The sequence below is a fragment of the Halichoeres trimaculatus genome, unplaced genomic scaffold (genome assembly GCF_033239565.1).
Source record: "Halichoeres trimaculatus isolate MK-OKI-2021-1 unplaced genomic scaffold, fHalTri1.1 fHalTri1_scaffold_12, whole genome shotgun sequence".
In the NCBI taxonomy this organism is placed as follows: domain Eukaryota; kingdom Metazoa; phylum Chordata; class Actinopteri; order Labriformes; family Labridae; genus Halichoeres; species Halichoeres trimaculatus.
In genome coordinates, this window is record NW_027437190.1 from 4,734,996 (window position 1) to 4,754,174 (window position 19,179).

Sequence of the window (19,179 nt, forward strand, 5' to 3'; positions counted from 1 at the left end):
GCTCTACCCCCTCCGCCCCTCTGATAGAACTGACCAATCAGAGCACAAAGGGCTGTGACGTTGCGAGGTTACTGGAGGTCATTCTCCAAACGGAGCGTTTCAACGAGATCTTCAGAATGGCCTAAAATGAGGATATTGAGAACGCTATTGTGGGGAAATGAAGGAACTAAATGACTTGTACTGAAGGCAGAAATGCTTCACAGGCATCCTAGTCTGGCATCGTGAAAAGGAGAAACAAGCGTGACCTGTACCCTTTAAAGAAACAGGGAGCCAGTAATACCTTTATGTTTCAGTTTAAATGTTTAATCACATACACACACCACCACCATTTCAAGCTTAATTTAATATGTTCACTTCCATGTGAATTGTTAGCTGATGAATAGTGACTTGTTTGTGTTGACATGAGGTGGTTAGCTTAATTTTTGGATGTGGATATTCAGGATTCACCTGGAGATAGGTTCCCAAGTATGTGTTGGATGTCCTGGAAGTTGACAGAAATGTTACCTTGGGCTGGTGCAGGAAGCACCTGAACACATCATTTTCCCTCATTGTTTTACAAATACTCATGTAACCACTGAGTGAGAGCCACAGTGACTCCTTCCCTAACAGCATCTCCTTCCTCCTCTGACATCTCTCAGTGAAGTAAATGTTTAAAGGAATAGGACAATAAATCCAAATACGAGTCATCAGGTTTTTTGTTTGACAATAACTAATCAGGATTCTTTTTCAGACAATCATCTTTTTTCTTTCAGATTCAAATTTTCATTTCAGCCTTTGTTTATAATCTGGATTAAAGAAGGTAACCACTTTTCTCCAGCAGACGGTGATATGATCCTCTCTGACTCACGTGATGTGCATTTTATGGGGATATATGGCTCCTGATGTAGTCTGTAGACATTATCATCATTAAAAAAAACAAACGATTCAAAGTCAAGCATTTGATTTTAAATCATTTAAACAATGTTTAGGAAAATGTAGTTTTTGTGTTCACTGCTACACTACATGACCAATAAATCGGGTAAGCTATTGAAACATTATTTTTTTCCAACACTGCCACATCCTTACGGATGATGAATATAGTTAAACTACTGGAGCTGCTGTTTGTAGTGATGTTAGTGCTGAACTCTGCCACTACATCCTGCAGAGAGACATCACATGGACATGGGTTACAGAAAGAGCGCACACAGGTTGTCAGTATACAGAAATATTTTTAATTCATAAAAGATTTACAGTATTTTACATATGACACATACGGCTGCTATAAGGCATGATAAAATATCTTTGGCACACTCCTGTTGGTTTACACTGAACACGTATAAAATGGTTTAAAAATACATCAGTATGAAAGCTCTCAGTTTTTGCATTCAGAGGTTGTAGGCACTGCTTCCCTTTTTGGCTGCTTTGTCTCTCATGAACAGTTATTGTCTTTATTTACAGTTTGAGTAAAGCTGGCTAATAGAAGAAAGACTGTTAGCTGTGTTCAGACCCAAACTGAACACTCTTAGAGCTTCATGTGACCCGTGTGAGTTACCGCACCATCATTTGTGTTGGTTAAACACAACCCACGAGTTCTGGTGGGTTTGACTCCTGGCTGCGGGTGTCCTCTTGGTGGAGGATTCACTTTTTTAAAGAGTCTGTTAAATCTGTCTGAGAGCAGAATAAAAACCCTTCTTTGCAGATTTAACAGACGATGATAGGTTAAAAAAGCCATACTGCATCACAACACAGATCTGAGGTTTTGATATAATCTGCTGGAGGAGAAAAGCAAACCTGTTATGAAATGCTTGTTTCTGATTGGCCGATTTAAGCCGACCCCTCTGGGTAGCGTCTGCAGATGAACTTTTACTTCTCCACGAACTGTTCGTCATGCCCTGTAAATAAGTTTGTGATGCTTTCGTTCTGAACACTGCTTCATGCACAAGTCCACACACTGTCACACCTGCACAAACTCTTATTCACACATACACACACACAGACACACACACTGCTGCTGCTGGGGACTGACTCTCTGCTGGCTCAAAGTTGAATACACGGACACTTAAGCAGAGACTCCCCCCACCTCCAACATGTAAGAGCACATGACCATATGAACAGGACAGACGCCTGTAATGCTGAGCATCAAAGCATAAAGTGCACATTAAAAGTCTTTGGTTGAACAGTTATTGCTCTGTTTATGTTCCATGATAAGACGCCCGTCAAACACCGTCTCCTTGCGTCGTCTTTGGGAGCTTCCTCTTTGCTGTGTTCTTTTTGTCTCTTTGGCTTTTCAGCTGATTTTAAGGCAAGTTGTTGACTATTAGACGTGATTTAGAAAACCCAGAGGCCCTCTTGGCAGGGTGAGAATAAGGAAAGAAAATGTAACCCTGCTTAAAGTCCAGTGGTTCAGAAGCTCAGCTCCTGAAACCACTGCTGAGATTTTCTCCGTTCAGGCCTCTCGGGGTAGAGTAAGTGCCTTTGTTGTAAGTCTGGGTCCATGTATGTCTCACTTCTCGTCGCTGACAGAACAGTCCACGGCTATGATGTCCTGTATCTCTGTTATCTTCACCATCTCTGGGATCTCCACCTCGATGGGGAGCTTCTGCTCCTCGGGGATCTTCTCCTCTGAAGAGCTGCGGTTGGACAGCTTATCAATCTCGTCTTCTAACTCTGCTATTCGTTCAGCCACACAGTGGGCGGTGAGTCGGGCCTCGGGGTCATGGTCCCAGCATTCTTTGATGGTGGCACAAATCACTCCAACACCCTGTGAGAAGAAGAGCAAACTCTGTTACATTCAAGCTGTTTCAAAGCTGTGTGAGTGAGAACACGTGACCCGAATCTATTGTTCTGCATCAGTCAGGAGCTTGGATTCAATAACGCTTTCATTTACAAGTCCAAAACTACACATCTTTTAATCTTGTGCAAAACACGATGTATATATAAATATATAAAGTTGGTGTGCGGGTCAATCTCGAATAGAACATTAATATATTGTAATATACTAATGTTGGGATCAGTATTGATCAACACTTGGGTGATGAGATTGAAACTTAAGTTTCAGTTTCTCTTCTCTACATGTGCTCCTCTCAATCCCTCATGTGCCCATAGCTATCTATCTATCTATCTATCTATCTATCTATCTATCTATCTATCTATCTATCTATCTATCTATCTATCTATCTATCTATCTATCTATCTATCTATCTATCTGTCTGTCTATCTATCTATCTATCTATCTATCTATCTATCTATCTATCTATCTATCTATCTATCTATCTATCTATCTATCTAGATTGATAGATAGATGTGCAATGACAAATAAAACCCATCATTATCATAAAATCTCATTTTGAAAATTGGAAATGTATTGATTTTCATTTTATGTCATTTTGTTTATGTGTGAGAGGAGGTGCGTTTGTAAGACCACGTGTGTGATGTGGCTCTTTGTAGTACCACAGTAATTTTTGGGGCTCTTGGTCTGGGACTGGTTGGCCACCCCTACACTAGAGAAAACAGGTGAGTAGTTAGGCGAAGGGTAGGGATGGGTAACTTTCACATTTGAGACGATACGGTACCAATGCCTGGTACCTGTCGATCTGTACTGGTACTCAAGGGTACCAATTTTCGGTACTTTTTTGTGTTTATGTGGTAAAAAAAATCAATTTGTTAATAAATAAATAAATAAATAATAATAATAATAATAATCATAACAATCATAATGATATACTTATTTTTTCAATTTAACATATTTTTTCTTCAAAATATAAACTTGCAATGCTTTAGGTACCTAAACATGGTACTGTTTGATTTTACATGAGTCGGTACCTGGTACTTTTGACAGACTTTGGTTGGTACATATAAAGGTACCTAATTCGGTACCCATCCCTAGTGAAGGGTCCACACACAGGCATTGCTTCATAAGCAGAAAAGGGCAGAGCAGGGGGAGAAGTCAGTAGACTGTAAAAGACAAAGGGCAGACAGACCAAATAGGTGACACCTCTCAAAGCCCTGCAGCACAACACAGAGGTAGGAGCTCTGAACTGAGTGGGACTCATCAGAGAAGTTATATCTGGATGGATTATTGCTGCCTTGCCCCTCTTTTACAGAGGGTTTGTCTCATCCTCCCTTTCTCCACTTGGGTCTTAGTCCCTCCCACCAGAGATGATGGAGAAATGAAGGAAATGAAGAGAGGAGAGATGAAACAAGGAGATTGTTTTGAAGACCAATGAGACATCCTCTCCTCTAGAGCGTCACATGAAGCAATGTGTTTCATTGATGACGGCATCAGCTGATCACCTCTGGATCATCTGTCAGTCAGCTCTAACAGCTGTTTGCGTATCTGCTCATGTGCGCTGTAATAACTCTGATAAACATAAACAGTAACAGAGCTTCGTCTGTGTCTGTTTAACATGTTCACATGAAGAAAACCTGCCTCAGGTAGATCATATATCTTGCTGATAATCCACAGACAGGTAATTGAAATCTTACTCCATAATTACACAGCTTTAATGTCAGTCTGCTCCTTGCAACATAAGGTCATTTCTCCCTTCCTGTAGAGTCTGCTTGATGCTTTTTCATCTACATACATTAGAAGCCAAATAGAAGAGCTTTGAACATTTTTCAAATCATGTCTTCAAACCATTTAGTCTAAAAAAGTCTGCATCAAATGTAATCACTGTTGCTTTCTTTGAATATTTACTTTTTTTTCATAAACTTAAAACTTTTCAGTGTTTGATCTTAACAGTAATCAATATCAATATCAATATGAATATCTCCAGCTGTGTCTGTGTGTCAGTATGTATCTGTGATTTGAGCGCAGCGTGGTGTTTGTCTGACCTGATGCCTGAGCCAGCTGTCGGGGATCTCCGGTCGGCCTCTGTCTCTCAGCACGTTGTCCTTCATGCTCTCCACACAGGGGTGCTCTCGTACTTTAGAGCCGTAGGCAGGCTCATAGTCCTTCACCTCTGCAGAGCAAAACACAAAACCAAAACATGAGCTGCAGATCATCATTATAAAAACCTCCTCTCTTCACGTCTTGATGCCAGCTCCTTCATGTTTCTGTCACCTCAAACACTTCCTGAGAAGGTGTAAAAATAACAAGATGATTATCAGTGAGGCCAGTACCAAAACCACAAAATGAGCTCACATTCCATGACTGAGGACTTTGAGAGAACTCTAAAAGAGAAAGAGGAAGACAAAGTATATCAGCCTGTTATTAGAGCACCGAGCCCAAAACCATTGAGTCGTCTTTTTTTCCCAAAGGGCCTGATCCACAGGAGAACTGAGGAGCTTTTGGAGCCTCTAAATCTGTCCAATCAGATGTAGTCTCTGTGACATCCCCCATTTGTTTCTGATACAAAGTTTTGACGCTCACTGTCATCGGAGCCACGTTGGAAATGTCCAACTTAACCTCACTTCATTCAGTTAGGATGAAGTTAGGATAAGAATAGTGAGTTGTGGAAAAAGTCACACCCGTACAGTTTGTGCAGCTTGAGAAATAAGTCAGTCAGAGCCAGGCTGTGTCTGAACCAGGTTGTAAACATATTCTTATTTCTGCAGTTAAAACTGTCTTAATGAATGGGTGTGTATGTGGTTCCTGGTGTTTCTGCTGTCTGCCCCTGGAGGACACTTGATGAACTGCAGTTTTTAGCACTAAGCCCAGATCTTATCTTATTTAAAAAGTATGAAACAAAAGGTTAATGAAACCCCAAACTGCACGACTCAGCAAACAGTGATATTGACTGTACACATGTGGTGGGTCATTATGCATCCAACACGACCCCTTTATGGAAAACAACAACTCTTTCATAATCACTGGTCCCTCACAAAGGTAGGGTGACATGTTAAAGGGCATATTATATGTTAAAGAGAACAACTAAGAAATTCAACACTAACTAACTTAATAAATATTATTTTGAAAGAAATTTTGAAATGAATGAACCACAGAGTCCCACAGAGTCACAGAGCACCCACGTCAGTCTCACCTGGACCTGGCTCCTGTATCCCATCCTCACCTCTATCAAATCACCAGGCACTAGGGATGGGTACGGAATTAGGTAATTTTATAGGTACCGACCAAATTCTGTAAACAGGGTACCAGTTCACAGAAAATCAAAAGGTACAATGTTTAGGTACCTAAATGCATCCTTGTGACTGTGAGAGAGTGGAAGGGTAGGTGATTTTCCATGCTGGACATGAACGCAGCATTGCAAGGTTTTATAGTGGAGAATAAATATGTTAAATTGACTTTTTTTAGATTCTATTATTGAACAAATTTATATTTATTACCACAAAAACTCCAAAAAGTACCGAAAATTGGTACCGTTGAGTATGGGTACGGATCACGAGGTACTGGGCATCGGTACCATATCGTTTCAAATATGAAAGGTACCCCTTCCTCGCAGGCACATAATCTTGCTGCCGAAAACGGGCTACACTGACGACCACATTTTTTGTGACCGATGTAGAAAAAGAGTCCTGTTTCTTCACCTCCACAAAACCAACCTGAGCACGAAAGTGAACTCCATTTTTCTTCATACTGTGGAAAAAAGCGGACTCCATGTCCTGTTAAGCTCGTATTTCTGCATCCAGCATAAACGCAACATTTAACCATCTTGATGATTGGTTAAATTTAGGGATGGGAACTGAATTAGGTACTTTGAAAGGTACTGACTGATTTCTGTCTAAACACATTCTTGTGACTGTGAGAGATTGAATGAGTTGACAATTTTCCATGCCGGACATGAACACAGCATTGCAAGATTATATATTGAGAAATACATATGTTAAATTGAAAAACTTTGACATTTTTTAGTAAACAAACTGATATTCATTACCACATAAATCTACCTTAAATTGGTACCGTTAAGTCCCGATACAAATTGCTAAGTACCGGGCATCTGTACCGTATTGTTCCAAATGTTAAAGGTTCACATCCCTAGTCAAACTAAATGATACACTTGAAGAAAGAAATTGACACGACCTGAAACTCCCACTTTCACTCATTACCTCCTATTATTCACACTGGATCAAAATGAAGTCAGAGTATGGGAATCCCCTTTGCTACGTCATATGACGTCATGTTGAAAAAAAGCCTTTTAAACAGCTGTACTGAAAACAGACACTTCCTCCTCTAAATTTGTCCCTATCTGTGTTGCACAACATATCAAATAATCGACTGTCTTATTCTGAAGTCATTATTAGACAGTCGTTAAGTGTTAGTTTACAAAAAAAAAAAATCTAAGATCTGCTCTTTGACGGTCAGCTGACAGCAGGTGGAAACTGTACCCCTGTTTATAAGTGTGGTCACACATGAACTTTGCTGCGATCAATTATTTAACCTCTGTTCACATAGAAATAAAACAAAAAATACATTAAGACTGTTAATATAACTTTGATGCTGTTTTTTACTGACAAAATGAGGATTTAAATCCAGCTGTAACTCGTTTGATGCTTTATCTCATCTGAATGTGTCACATCCCTCACAAATCAAATATAAAAAGGACCTTCCCTCTCCTCCAGCTCATCAGATCTGTGGACAAACTGGAACGCTGTCAGGATCAGGGCGGTGCTTTGAGCTCCAGTATTAATGAAGCAGTTAGCTCTCTGACTCTGACCCTCAGCAGACAGCAGGGACATGTGTGATTCTGGGTGCTGTTAGCAGCCGTAATCCATCTTCAGTGAATCCCCCTGAAGTGTTTAATACAGGCACCAATAATGTCGACAGCTGGAAACAAAATGTTTCGTCTCCAGGGGAGGGAAAATGCTCGCTCTGACATTTTAACTTTAATTGTTTTTAAAAACAACAAATCAACTTCCGTTAACAAGCAATTAGTCCAAACCTCACGTTGTTTAAAAGCCACAAACACAATCTTTCCTTTTTTATATAATTCCATGTTAGAAGAGACAAAGAGAGGAGCCAACACTGAAACCATGAAAAATGAAAAACAAAGTTCTGGGACTGAGTCCAGACCTCATGAAACTGAACTCACAACAGCTGCAGTCTGTCTCCAGCCCAGAAGTGAAAGCTCTCAGGATCTCACGGTTGCTGTGAAATGAGACACGAGAGCAGCAAAGTATTCGTCCTCTGCCCATCGGAGCCAGATAAGAATAAACACGTGTTTAACAAACAGTCGAAGCCTCATATTCAAGCGTTTACATGAAGCAATGAAAACATCCTGTATCCATGAGACAACCTGTCAAACATGAATTAACCCTTACCTGTGACGCTAACTCTGACAGATCAAACACCATCTGACATTTTCTCTGAGCAGTCATTTCTCATTTGTTCTGGAGGAGACTCATGAACTCAATCAACTGTTCAGGTTTCAGCAAAAGAAAATCAAAGTAAAGTTTGTTCCTGAACCAACAGATGAAGGTGTAACAGCAGCTGTTCACCTGCTCAACTCTTTCAATTCTCACTGCCCTGCCTATTACAACACACTCCACACACTTTTATGTTTTAATGACTACAGAAGGGAACTGTAAAAAAACCTGATCGTCATCTTGCTCGGCTCAAAATGAGGTCCCCACAGAAACTGCTCCCCCTGGTGTCTGGCTGCAGTACAGGTCAAAAACTCTGTCTCCCCAGTCATTCCAGATGGGCTGCGGTCAAACTTAAAAAAAATAATACATCTGGTAGAAATGTTTCTCACATTTATATGCTGTGGTGATATGAAGATATTATGGGCTGAGTTGTGTTTAAGTCTAGTTTTTATCTGAAAAGTTTCTTTTTCATTAGTTAATAAAGGTAAAAAAATGAGTTAATGTCATGTTTAACCACGATTTACAGCTGACGTTCTTCTGTAGTATTTGTACAGAACAGAACAGACTCTCAAAAGAAAAAAATAAAAATAAAAATGCTACCATCTAGCTCCAGTCTCTCAGTTCAGTGTACCCAGTCCCTCATAAGGCCTTTGCACACCAATGGCGACACAAATAAACGTTGCGATGTTGCAAAAAATTCGAAAGTGTTATATTCAATCTTTGCAACTATTCACCTCCAAACAATGTCTTTATAATCGTTGTCTTTGTAGTTTTTATGTCTTTAGTCGTAAAGAACCGGGTGCTGAATGTTTTGGTATGTGACCAGTCAATAAGAGCGTTTTGATTGGTTGGATGTGTACTCGTCGCAAGCGAAATTTGGGAAAAACTGATCTTGGTCTGAAAAAGTAAAAGCCACAACTGTACTCAGTAAAATAATGTTGCTGGTGTGAAAGCTTGCACTGAAAAACAGTAGATTTGAAAAAAATAAAAAATAAATCTCATAGTCACGTGAAAAAAATGCGTCTGTTGTGCAAAGGGCTATGGACTTTACTGAGCAGACTCTGGATGCACAATGGCTGCGCCTGTGGCGGGGGTATTTTGGCTTCAAAACCGTACAACAGTAAAAGGCAGAGCCCCCCCCCTGTCCACTCTATGCACATGTACAGAGGTGAACTGTTTAGACATGTTCCTTTGGTTACAGGTTTATTTTATTTTGGTTGATCTTGTGATGTTCAAAGTGCCTGCTGGGATAAATGCACATTATTTACAGACACCACTGTATGAACACGTAAGAGCCAGGAGCTACTTGCTGGGGTTCCTCATGTTATTGATATAATTTTGTTATTTGAGCTGAAAGCCAGGCCAAAAAGAAAAAAAAGACAACTGAAAGAAATGCTTCATTATTTCATCAAGTCTCCTGAAGATCTCATGAAGATCACATGAAGATCTTGTGCTAGATTTGAGCATTCTGATCAGTTTACAAACAGATTGAGGGATTTCTACATCACATCAGTAAGTAGAGGTTTGAAAATCTGGGATTTGATTCACAAACTTGTATCATACTCCCCTAACTTTTTAAAAGTGAGGACTTTTATTTGATGGAGCTCATTTAAGCTCACACTGTACCGGTCTAACCAGCAACACTCACAGGTGGGTGAAAGGAGCGCACACAGAGAAGAGAAACTGAAACTTAACTATGGTCACAGACATGAGGTGCTTTAAGAAAAATATTTAAACCTCCTAATCTACAAACACTTATTAAAGTTATATGTAAATAGTTCTTTCTGGAAATACTGTAACAAACCGGATCATTCTAAACAAATGCAGAGTAGTCCGGTGCCACTCAGATGTTTTTTTCTCTTGATGCATTTTTTGGTGCGACTTATACCCTGGAGTGACTTATAGTCCAGAAAATACAGTAAATACCAAAACTGACACCTCTGAACAAATTTCACCAGTGTTCCCTTTATTCTGACACCAGAATGAATAAAAAAAACCTGGTAGATGCAGAGATTTATTCTTTTTAATGTTGGTATTTAATTTTTCTAGCAGGGACCCAAAAAAAAGACACTGAAAGAGTTAAACATTTAATAATCTGTTTTAAATTAAGTCATCACTCAGAAACTAGTGGGCTAGAAGTAACAAGAATTCAACTCTGCATCCCTAAAACCAAAGCTCCAGAGGTTCATCTATGGGAGTCGGGACAGGCTGGACTCAGCAAACAGTGAAAGGTTCAGATTTCCTTTTGTTGTGAGACTTTAGAAACAAATGCATCCACCTGCTGTTCCATGAACTACATGAACTCCACCTGTTGAGGAGGAGCATGTTTTCAGCCTTTTCTCAGCAGGACAGTGTGATGATATCTAGGAAAAGCTGCAGCCGTTGTGTTTCGGTCCGCTCCCTGTGGTCCCTGCTGCTGCGTCCTCAAACACAGGAAATGGGAAGGTTGGAGTGGAAGCCCCAGACAGGAAGGTGGACTGTGGACTGTGTGCAGAGAGGCTGACTCTACAGGGCCACACTTCCTGTTTTTAACGTGTGGAACTTCCCTCGGTTTTGGTATTTTAAAACAGGACCCAGCCAACCCCGGCCTGATCCCCAGGAGGTTATTTATGCCAGCCAGGGTCGGTATTGTCCGCAGCTCTGCTGTTTAGATCTCCTGCTGCAGAGCTGGTATAAATACCACACTTTTTCCTGGACTGGGTACAGCTGAAATGCCGAGATCCAGCAAACCCAAAATGAGAAAGTTAGGAGGAATAAAAAGAGGTGGAGCAGCTCCTGAACGTCAGAAATAACTGAGCAGAAAGTTTCAGTCACGCTCTGCTGCAGACTGGACTCCTTCAGTGTACACTTGTCTCCTTGTTTCCTCTTGTTTCTGGCTGGTTCTGAGGAAGCAACAGCAGTCTCGACAAGAGATGCAGCCCACGTCTGCACACAGCTCTGGACATTTGGAAGTTATGAGAAGAATTTCATCTGTGGTTTAAGAACAGATTTCACAACAGACTGCAACCAGAGCCTCAGTCTCACTTTCCCTCTCTGTCTGCGGCCTGTAGTTAAAACCTGGTCTATCCAATCCAAGGGGCGGAAAGCGGTTTACGACAGTTTCCTTTTCAGATTAACTGTCTGAAACCTTTGTGGCCTGGAGGTTAGCAGAAACCTCTGAGGCTGCCTACGCTGTCTGGGATCTGCACAGAGCTCAGCCTCTCCACATAAAACATGAGACTGATCCCACACATCTACATCCACCAGACAAACTACACCAGAGGAAGAATCACACACTAATCAAAACAAAACCTGCTCCCTATCCACCTGCTGACAGAGAGTCGTAGGCCCGTGGCTTCAAGAGGTATGAAAGCTCATCACTGGTACGGCTTATGCTGCGTCAGTTTGGAACTGGAAAGGCAACCTGAGTAGTCCAGGATCAGGTGAACCCACTCACTGTGGGCTGGATATCTGTTCATGCAGATGGTGTGTGAACTTTTTGATGCAACTCAGCAAGTGTTTTTGTCTTTTTTTTTAATCTATTCAAGAAAGGACTTTAAAAGAAATCATTAAATTTGGATTCTCTTAAACAAATCCAGAAAAAGCCTTACTTCAAGACATTTATAGACAAAATTATGCTGACTTACTTTAAGAGAAAAAAAGCCAATAACAATTTAAGATAACTTATGTTTAAGTTTCTTGAATTAGGATAACTTTCTTGTTTAAAAAAAATATTTAAGCCAATTCTTCTTACTCTTTACAAGCAACTAAGAACTTTCAGATATCCTGAAATAACACTTTCTAAACTTATCTGGAAAATGCTACTTATTAGCTTCCTGATCGGGTCGGACAGGACCAGATTGATTTACAGCACGTCTAAGTCTCTTTGACAAGCCAGCTGATGAAGTTTAGTAAAGAGAAGAGAGATCTGTGTTTTTCTCTGCTGAAAACAATTTTTGTGATTAATTTTGTAGTGATGGTGGACACTGGAGCCTAACTGTCAGACAGAAAAAGGACAGAAGAGCTGAAGAAAGATAAACAGGAGAGAGATAGAGCACGAGCAGAAGGCCAAAGGCTAAACCAACATACAAATGTGAGGTTTTAATGAATGTCTTTACATTAAAACCACATTTAATAAAACAATAGAATAGTTCAATGAACATTCTTAACGCGTTAAACTGTAAATCAAGCTGCCCTTAGTGGCTGCCTGTTGCAGCAGCTCTCTCTTCCTTGTAATTTTTTCGTCTCTTTTTCATCATCTTTGCATTTGAAGTGGATCATTACTTTGTATGGCTCATTTGTTGGTCATGGATACCAAACTGGACAATGCTAACTGGTGCAAGGCCTGATGTCTTCCCACAAGGTGAGGACAAAGTGCTGGTTCTCAGGTGTGAGCTCAGAAGTGACAACACCGACCTGACCTGAACGTAAGATTTCTGTGCATGAATTCAAAGCTACAGGATCAGTTACAGGGATGACTAAAACATTAACCATTAATCTTTCTGCTCTGGACACAAACTTCATCTGCAAACATCATGTCCGAAAGATTTTTCTCAGAATTTCGCTTTTGCCTTTAACTTATGAGACGTCTTCAAACTGAGCCTCAGAGAGTGAACCCCTCACCCCCTCCCAGCCAGCTGCTGCCTGAAACCATCTCCCTGCACGGGGCTCAGACAGAACGGGCAGAACACGCCGCGCCCTCCAGGCTAATTCAGGACATGTACATAAAACGCTCAGAGACACAGAGAGAACGTACTATAACTGACCACAACAGCAGCAGCAGCACGGGGAAGTATTTCTGTCCACCATTCTGTAGCCTGTTGTTGAGGTGGAGAGGACAGACCAACACACACACACACACACACACACACACACACACTCACTCACATATGGCTTGATACGGGTGTCTATATTTCTAAGAAGCTCTCTGAAATAAACACATGCAGACAAACACACAAACGCTGGAATGTAACTGTCTGGCTCTAAATGTCTCAGAGCGTCCAGAAAAAAGAAAAACAGGCAGAGGCACTGAGGTGGAGCTGACTCCTCCTCTGCTCCCAGGGGAGCAGTTCAGGACCAACAAGGGACGTCTGTGTCCATATGGATGAGTGGGCATCTGTGCAGACATTGATAAAAAACTGTAGCTCCTCTGTCCAGGTTAAATGTGAAAGAGTTGAGATTTTCTTTGATCTCACTCTGTTAACACACAAATTCTAAGTCACTTATCATCTAATCAGATGAGGTAACAGGAGCTACCTATCTGGTGAAGTCCTCTTTAGGAGTTGCATTAAACACATTACTCGTCAGTGCTTCAGATGCATGAAACACTGTACTCTAATATACTAGTTCTATCAATTCAATCAATTGAGCATGCTTTCTCACCTAGTTTAAAGGGACTGTGAGAAGGATCTGTTTAAAGTGGACCGCAGCGCCACCTTTTCGCCCTGAGTCTCACACACACTGTGGTGAAGGTGTGACTCTGAACAAGGTGTGTTTTTGTTTTGGAAATGAATAGAGAGCGGATCTTCTTTTTAACTCTACTTTTCTTTGTTCAAGACAACTTTTTACCAGACACAATACCACGAGGTAAGGTATTTATCAACAGTTAGGTAGAGCTATGCTTTGATGAAACTTGACAACAAGTAAAATAGCTTTCTATATTTAACTCAGCTGACAGCTTGGTGCTCTAAGACATGTCTGTAATGTGTAACGTTAGTGAATCCTGGTTATGTCCTGCCAGTCATCTACCAATCAGAGCTAACGTAACCTCACTCTTCATTTCATTGATAAACTCTCAAGTTTGAACAGACCACTGCAGAATAACTGCTGACTGTGGGATGGAATCAACATTAGCACAAACGGATTAGCTCCTGTGTTAGCCTTTAGCTCGTGCTCTATCTCTCTCTTGTTTCTCTTTCTTCTGCTCTTCTGTCCTTTTTCTGTCTGACACTTAGGCTCCGGTGTCCACCATCACTACAAAATTAATCACAGACATCATTTTCAGCAGAGAAAAACACAGATCTCCCCTCACTACTAAACTTTGATCCTCTGGTCCTGCTCAACCCAATTGTGAAGCTAAAAAGTAGCATTTAGAAATAACTTATATTGGCGCTGATAATCTCATTTTAAAGTGTGGATTACGATCAGGCAAATATCTGGAGGAGGGACTTTTTCAAGATTGTTGAGAAACTACTCATAGCCCCTTTTAACCATAGAAAATGTTGATGTTTCAGGTCATTGTTTTGATCACTGGAACAGAGGGTTACACTTTTAAATCCAGAGTTGAGCTTCATTTAAATGCACAGACTGTGTTTGTGATGATTTGGTGCAACACTACACTACAAAAACTAAAATCTATGTTTGTCTATACATGAATTAAATCAAAAATGTCCTCTTAGACTTTATACGTACCTCATTCACCTGACAGGATCAAAAAAATGTGTGTTTTTGTTGGCACAGAGCAAAGAAAAACAAAAATTGGGTTAAGTTTCTTGTTTTAAAATGTTCTTATTTCATGAAACTTGATGAGCATTTTTATTTCAAAAGCAATTCAGCCGTCAGTTACGACTTTTAAGGTCTTGAAATACACATTTTTATATGGGCCTCTCAGGTTCACATGGCTTTTATTAAGTGTCTGCATTAGAGTGTGTCTATAAGAGTTTGTCAGAGTGTGTGTGTGTGTCTGTGTGTGACCTGACTCAAAACCAGAGGAAAAAAATGTAATCTCTCTTTTGGGAATTGATAATCTTGTTCCTCTTTTTCTGAAATATTGGTGAGAATTCATACCAGGGAATCAGAAACAGGAACAGAAAACGTTCATCCAGACACGTGGAAGGAGCAAAGACTCCACATTTTATTTCTTAAACTGCCTTAAATTAACCTTTGACGCAGACTCCATCATGCGCTCAAACCAAACCCACGTAACTCGAGGATGAAAGATCGTTTTGCTTTCATTTCTTTAATCTTGTGAGGAACTTTTCAGCTTCCTAACCAGACACTCACACACTCTCCAACATGCACAGCCAGCTGTAACAGGTAGAGTATCCTCTGCTGCTGTCTCCCCCTGATTTCCTGCCCAAAGAAGGGCAACAGCAGAGATGAGATGGTCTCCCTCACATTTCAGACATTCCTCAGATTCTGGCTGCAGACCTGGAGCTGAGGTCGAGGTGCTGTCTGACAGACATGACCACTTAGACTTACAGCTGACACACAAGCCCCCCATAGCTGCATAACAACAACAGAGGCCAAACCTGCTGTCTGCACGATGAGAGCTGCAGACGCATGAGGAAAACAACAAAACAGAAGAGAGTGGTGCAGGATAATAAAGACACAAAGACCTTAGAGTAAACTTGTTAGAGGAGAATCAGGAGGAAGTTCTTGTTAAAGGTTTTCTCTACTTATCTACAGGAATCCATAACGTGTTTCTACAGCCTGCACACTGATGTCATGAAACATATTCTACATTTATTTTATTTTATTTTTTGATGAAAATAACTCTGAGCTTCGGTCGAATGTGAGCGTTTTTTTTCTTTTTTTCACTTTTATAGTTTGAGTCGTCAGAGATTTGATCATTTTTTTAGTCAAAACGTGAATTATTTGAATCTAGCCATGTAGCCAATCAGACATTGGTATTCAGGTTGTACCAAGTGTTTAAACATTTCTCTTGTGTAGTATCTCTAGGGCTTGATCTGCAAACTTGATACACACAAGGCTGTTTTACCACCCAGGTACACCAATCACTGTGTCTTTCAAATAAGCAAAATGGCCCAAGCAAAACAAGTAGCATGTTTCAATATGCAGAATGTATGCAGATCATTAGAACGTGCAAAATACTGAGAGGAGGAGATGCACATATGATCATTTAGCACCTGCTAAACCTGAAACTGTTTGTGGTTGCTGTTTTTGTGTCTAGATTGAGCATGTGTAAAGCGTAGGTGCAAACTGGCACAGCACACATACTAACGGTTGTTTGTATAACAGAGGTTATTATTGTGGGAAGAAGACAGAGGTGCAATGACAGAAGAGGTACAGGAGAGAATCTTCCGTGTGTGTATACTGTCCATACTGTCTCCTATCTTAGTACTTGAGCTAGCTATGAGCAATGACACCTCCTCACTTTATGACCAAAAACCTGGGTAGTTGTTTGACAAATGCAGGTGAGTGTGCACCCGTGTCACGTAGCTGGGAACAAGAGTGAAGGGAGTTGAAAATGATTCACTAAACATGAAAACATCTGCATGTACTGACCTCCAATGGCTTCACACCTTGAAGTCATCTCCCAAAGCACGAGCGCCATGGAGTAAATGTCGGTCTGTTTGAAAGACTCCATGTTCTCCAGATTCAGCCGAGCCTCCAGCACCTCTGGAGCCATGTAGCGTGCTGTTCCCACCTGAAGACAAAAGAACAGTAGAGGGGATAAATAATCTGTTTGTCATCCAACACAGAGAAGCAAGACTCAGGCTGAAGTCTGGGGTTTGACTGTGAAAATTTCAGGGTAAAACAAGTTCCATGTCAGGTTGTTGCAGAAATAATCACTATGACAAATCCTAAATCAAAGGTAAATGGACTAGTTGTTGAGCTTTTCTGATCACACAAAGTGCTTTAGACCCCCTGTTCTCTTTCACCCTCCACACCACTTTCACACACTGATCACAGAGTCTGCTATTGGGAACCAGCAATGTAAAAGTAGGGTCTGCAGGTTTTTCCTAAAAATAAAGCGTCACCTTTACAGGAATAATTCTGCTCAATCGTCACTTCTGGTCCTCTTTACATGTGTGTCAGTGTCTGTTTCTGCCTCAACCCCCTCCTCTGCCTGTATTATTAGTTTTTGGTTGCTTTAGGACATGTCTGGGCAGAGAGTATGCGTAGTTACCTTAGCCAATCACAGCATGTCCAGTGCGCAAGTGACTTTGCATGTTGAGTGGAAGAAGCTAATCAGAGCAGCTATGATAGTGGATGTAGCATGGAATAAGAAAAACACAACCAAAGTGAAACAAAACGTGAAACAGATAAAGCTTTTTCTTAAACGAGGGTGAAGCTTTCAGGTGCTTGGACAGCAGCTTGGATGAAGAGCGACGTGAGTTAGCTTTCTGCTAATCATGTATGTGTTATATACCTGTAATTAGCTTGTGCTAACATGCCAAGTCAGGTGGGCAGCTCTCGAGGCTCTCCCATGTAGAAACGCAATGCTACAGGTGGTTGCTGGGCTAGTGAATGTGTTCACGTCGTCAGTCAGAGGCTGTGGGTGTGTGCTGCTGCTGGCACTGAGCTAAGGAGGAGGAGCCCAGTTTTTATGTTGTGTTTACTAACAAGTAACAAAAATTCCTGCAGACCCTACCTGTAAGATTACACATTTGAATTCCATACACAGACCACCGACCAAGACCTGAATCCATATTAATTTGTGTATCAGTGCTTGATGGAAAAAAGTGTGAAACAGTGTCAGATATCTCACAGGATCTCTCGTCAGTGTGATCGATCTCTAACAGAGAGCTCTTCACTTTGGTTCACAGCATAACCTGACTGTAGTAACACACAAAATGTCAAACAAGCTTCTGGCTAAGTCTGCAAAATAGTGCTGACATCACAAACTTTTTTTTTTCCAGTGGACTGCATGAACATAAAGGTTTAAACCTTTAATCTGGGAACTTAAATCTCCTGACTGAAGAACAGAGCAGAAAAATGCTGTAAAGAGCCTCTGTGTCAGGGGTTATTTCTGGTTTAAAAAGCCGATGAACACAGTCTCACCAGCCCTTGCTGCCCTCCAGTCAGTGAGTCATTCATTATAAAGGAGGACAGTAACACAGACAAACAGAACATGGTGTAAAACTGAAAGCTGCTTTGATGAACGAGCACGTTTCTACAAAGCTCTCACTTCTCCCTTCAACCCTTCATTGGTCGTCTGTCTCTGTCTGTTTCTTCTGTCAGCAAATTAGTCGTATCCCATCAAAACACATGAACACACACAGCAGTGAGATAGAGGGAGGGAAAACAAACAGCCGGCTCATATCTCAGCAGAAACCAAAGCAGAGCTGTTTTAATGATAGCAAACAGAGGGAGTTTCCATAACAGCAGATAACCCCAACACTCAGAGTGACAGACCAAACAAATGACGGCAGCGTTTATGACCACTGGGAGATCAAACTCCTGCAGGGCAGATGAGCTGCAGTTAATCAGGACATGTACTTTTTGTTTTGGTTTACTGCTTTGTTTCCCATCTGCCACTTCTCACTCCTCCCCCACATCTCAGAGTGTGTTTCTTACTACACCTCACGTTTATAACATACTGCAGAAACTGACGTCTGTGCAAGCTTTTATATCTTATTTAAATTTAAAAATCTATTATGAGACAAATTAGTAGGGATGGAACAGTTTATGAAAATAATCCAAATTGTTTGGTTTATCTGACTCAGTTAAGGGCGCGTGTCATTTGGTTCATGTCTTGTTTTAGTTTTACTACTCAGATTTACTACTTGGATTTACAATCACACATGCTCATACTGAGGCAAAAGAGTACAGCAGGACAGTTGTGGAGCCTTGTGTGTTGTGGACATGCCATTCAGATTTAGAGGACGTGTCTGTGGCGTCTGTGACTTTGGATTAAGTGTGAGCTTTGATGACGGCTAAGAAAGTGGAGGATAAAATTGCGACTGACTGTGGCCAACTTAGCAACTTTCTCTCTATACTTAGCGGCTTTCAGACCTCTCTAGAGACTTTTTTTAAATTAAAAAAAGCAACTACCGACAAAAATTTGCGACTTCTCTGGAGTTTGGAGTCTAATGTGAAACATGTTTTCATCTTACTCTTGACAACAAGAAACAGGTGCTGCTGTAAGCCCCTCCCCTGTCCAGAGCACTCACAGGCAGACAGGTCCTCCTCATTCATAGCAGTCTCTCTCAGCTGCAGCCAGAGCAGACGACTACAGACAAATGAAGTGCTCATCTCTTTCGGTTCACCTCT

General features: G+C 41.0%; 1 protein-coding gene across 1 annotated transcript in view; it reads right to left on the bottom strand.

Moving 5' to 3' along the window:
• Window positions 1-1,205: 1,205 nt before the first annotated feature.
• The window catches only part of tgfbr2b (transforming growth factor beta receptor 2b), a 55,916-nt gene continuing 37,942 nt past the window's right edge, over window positions 1,206-19,179 (bottom strand). Inside the window, exons 8-10 of the mRNA XM_074683498.1 lie at window positions 16,468-16,609; window positions 4,813-4,940; window positions 1,206-2,740 (exon numbers count right to left, since the gene is read on the bottom strand). Of these exons, the coding sequence (XP_074539599.1) occupies window positions 2,483-2,740; window positions 4,813-4,940; window positions 16,468-16,609 (528 nt within the window). The 3' untranslated portion in view covers window positions 1,206-2,482. The remainder of the gene's footprint in view (window positions 2,741-4,812; window positions 4,941-16,467; window positions 16,610-19,179) is intronic.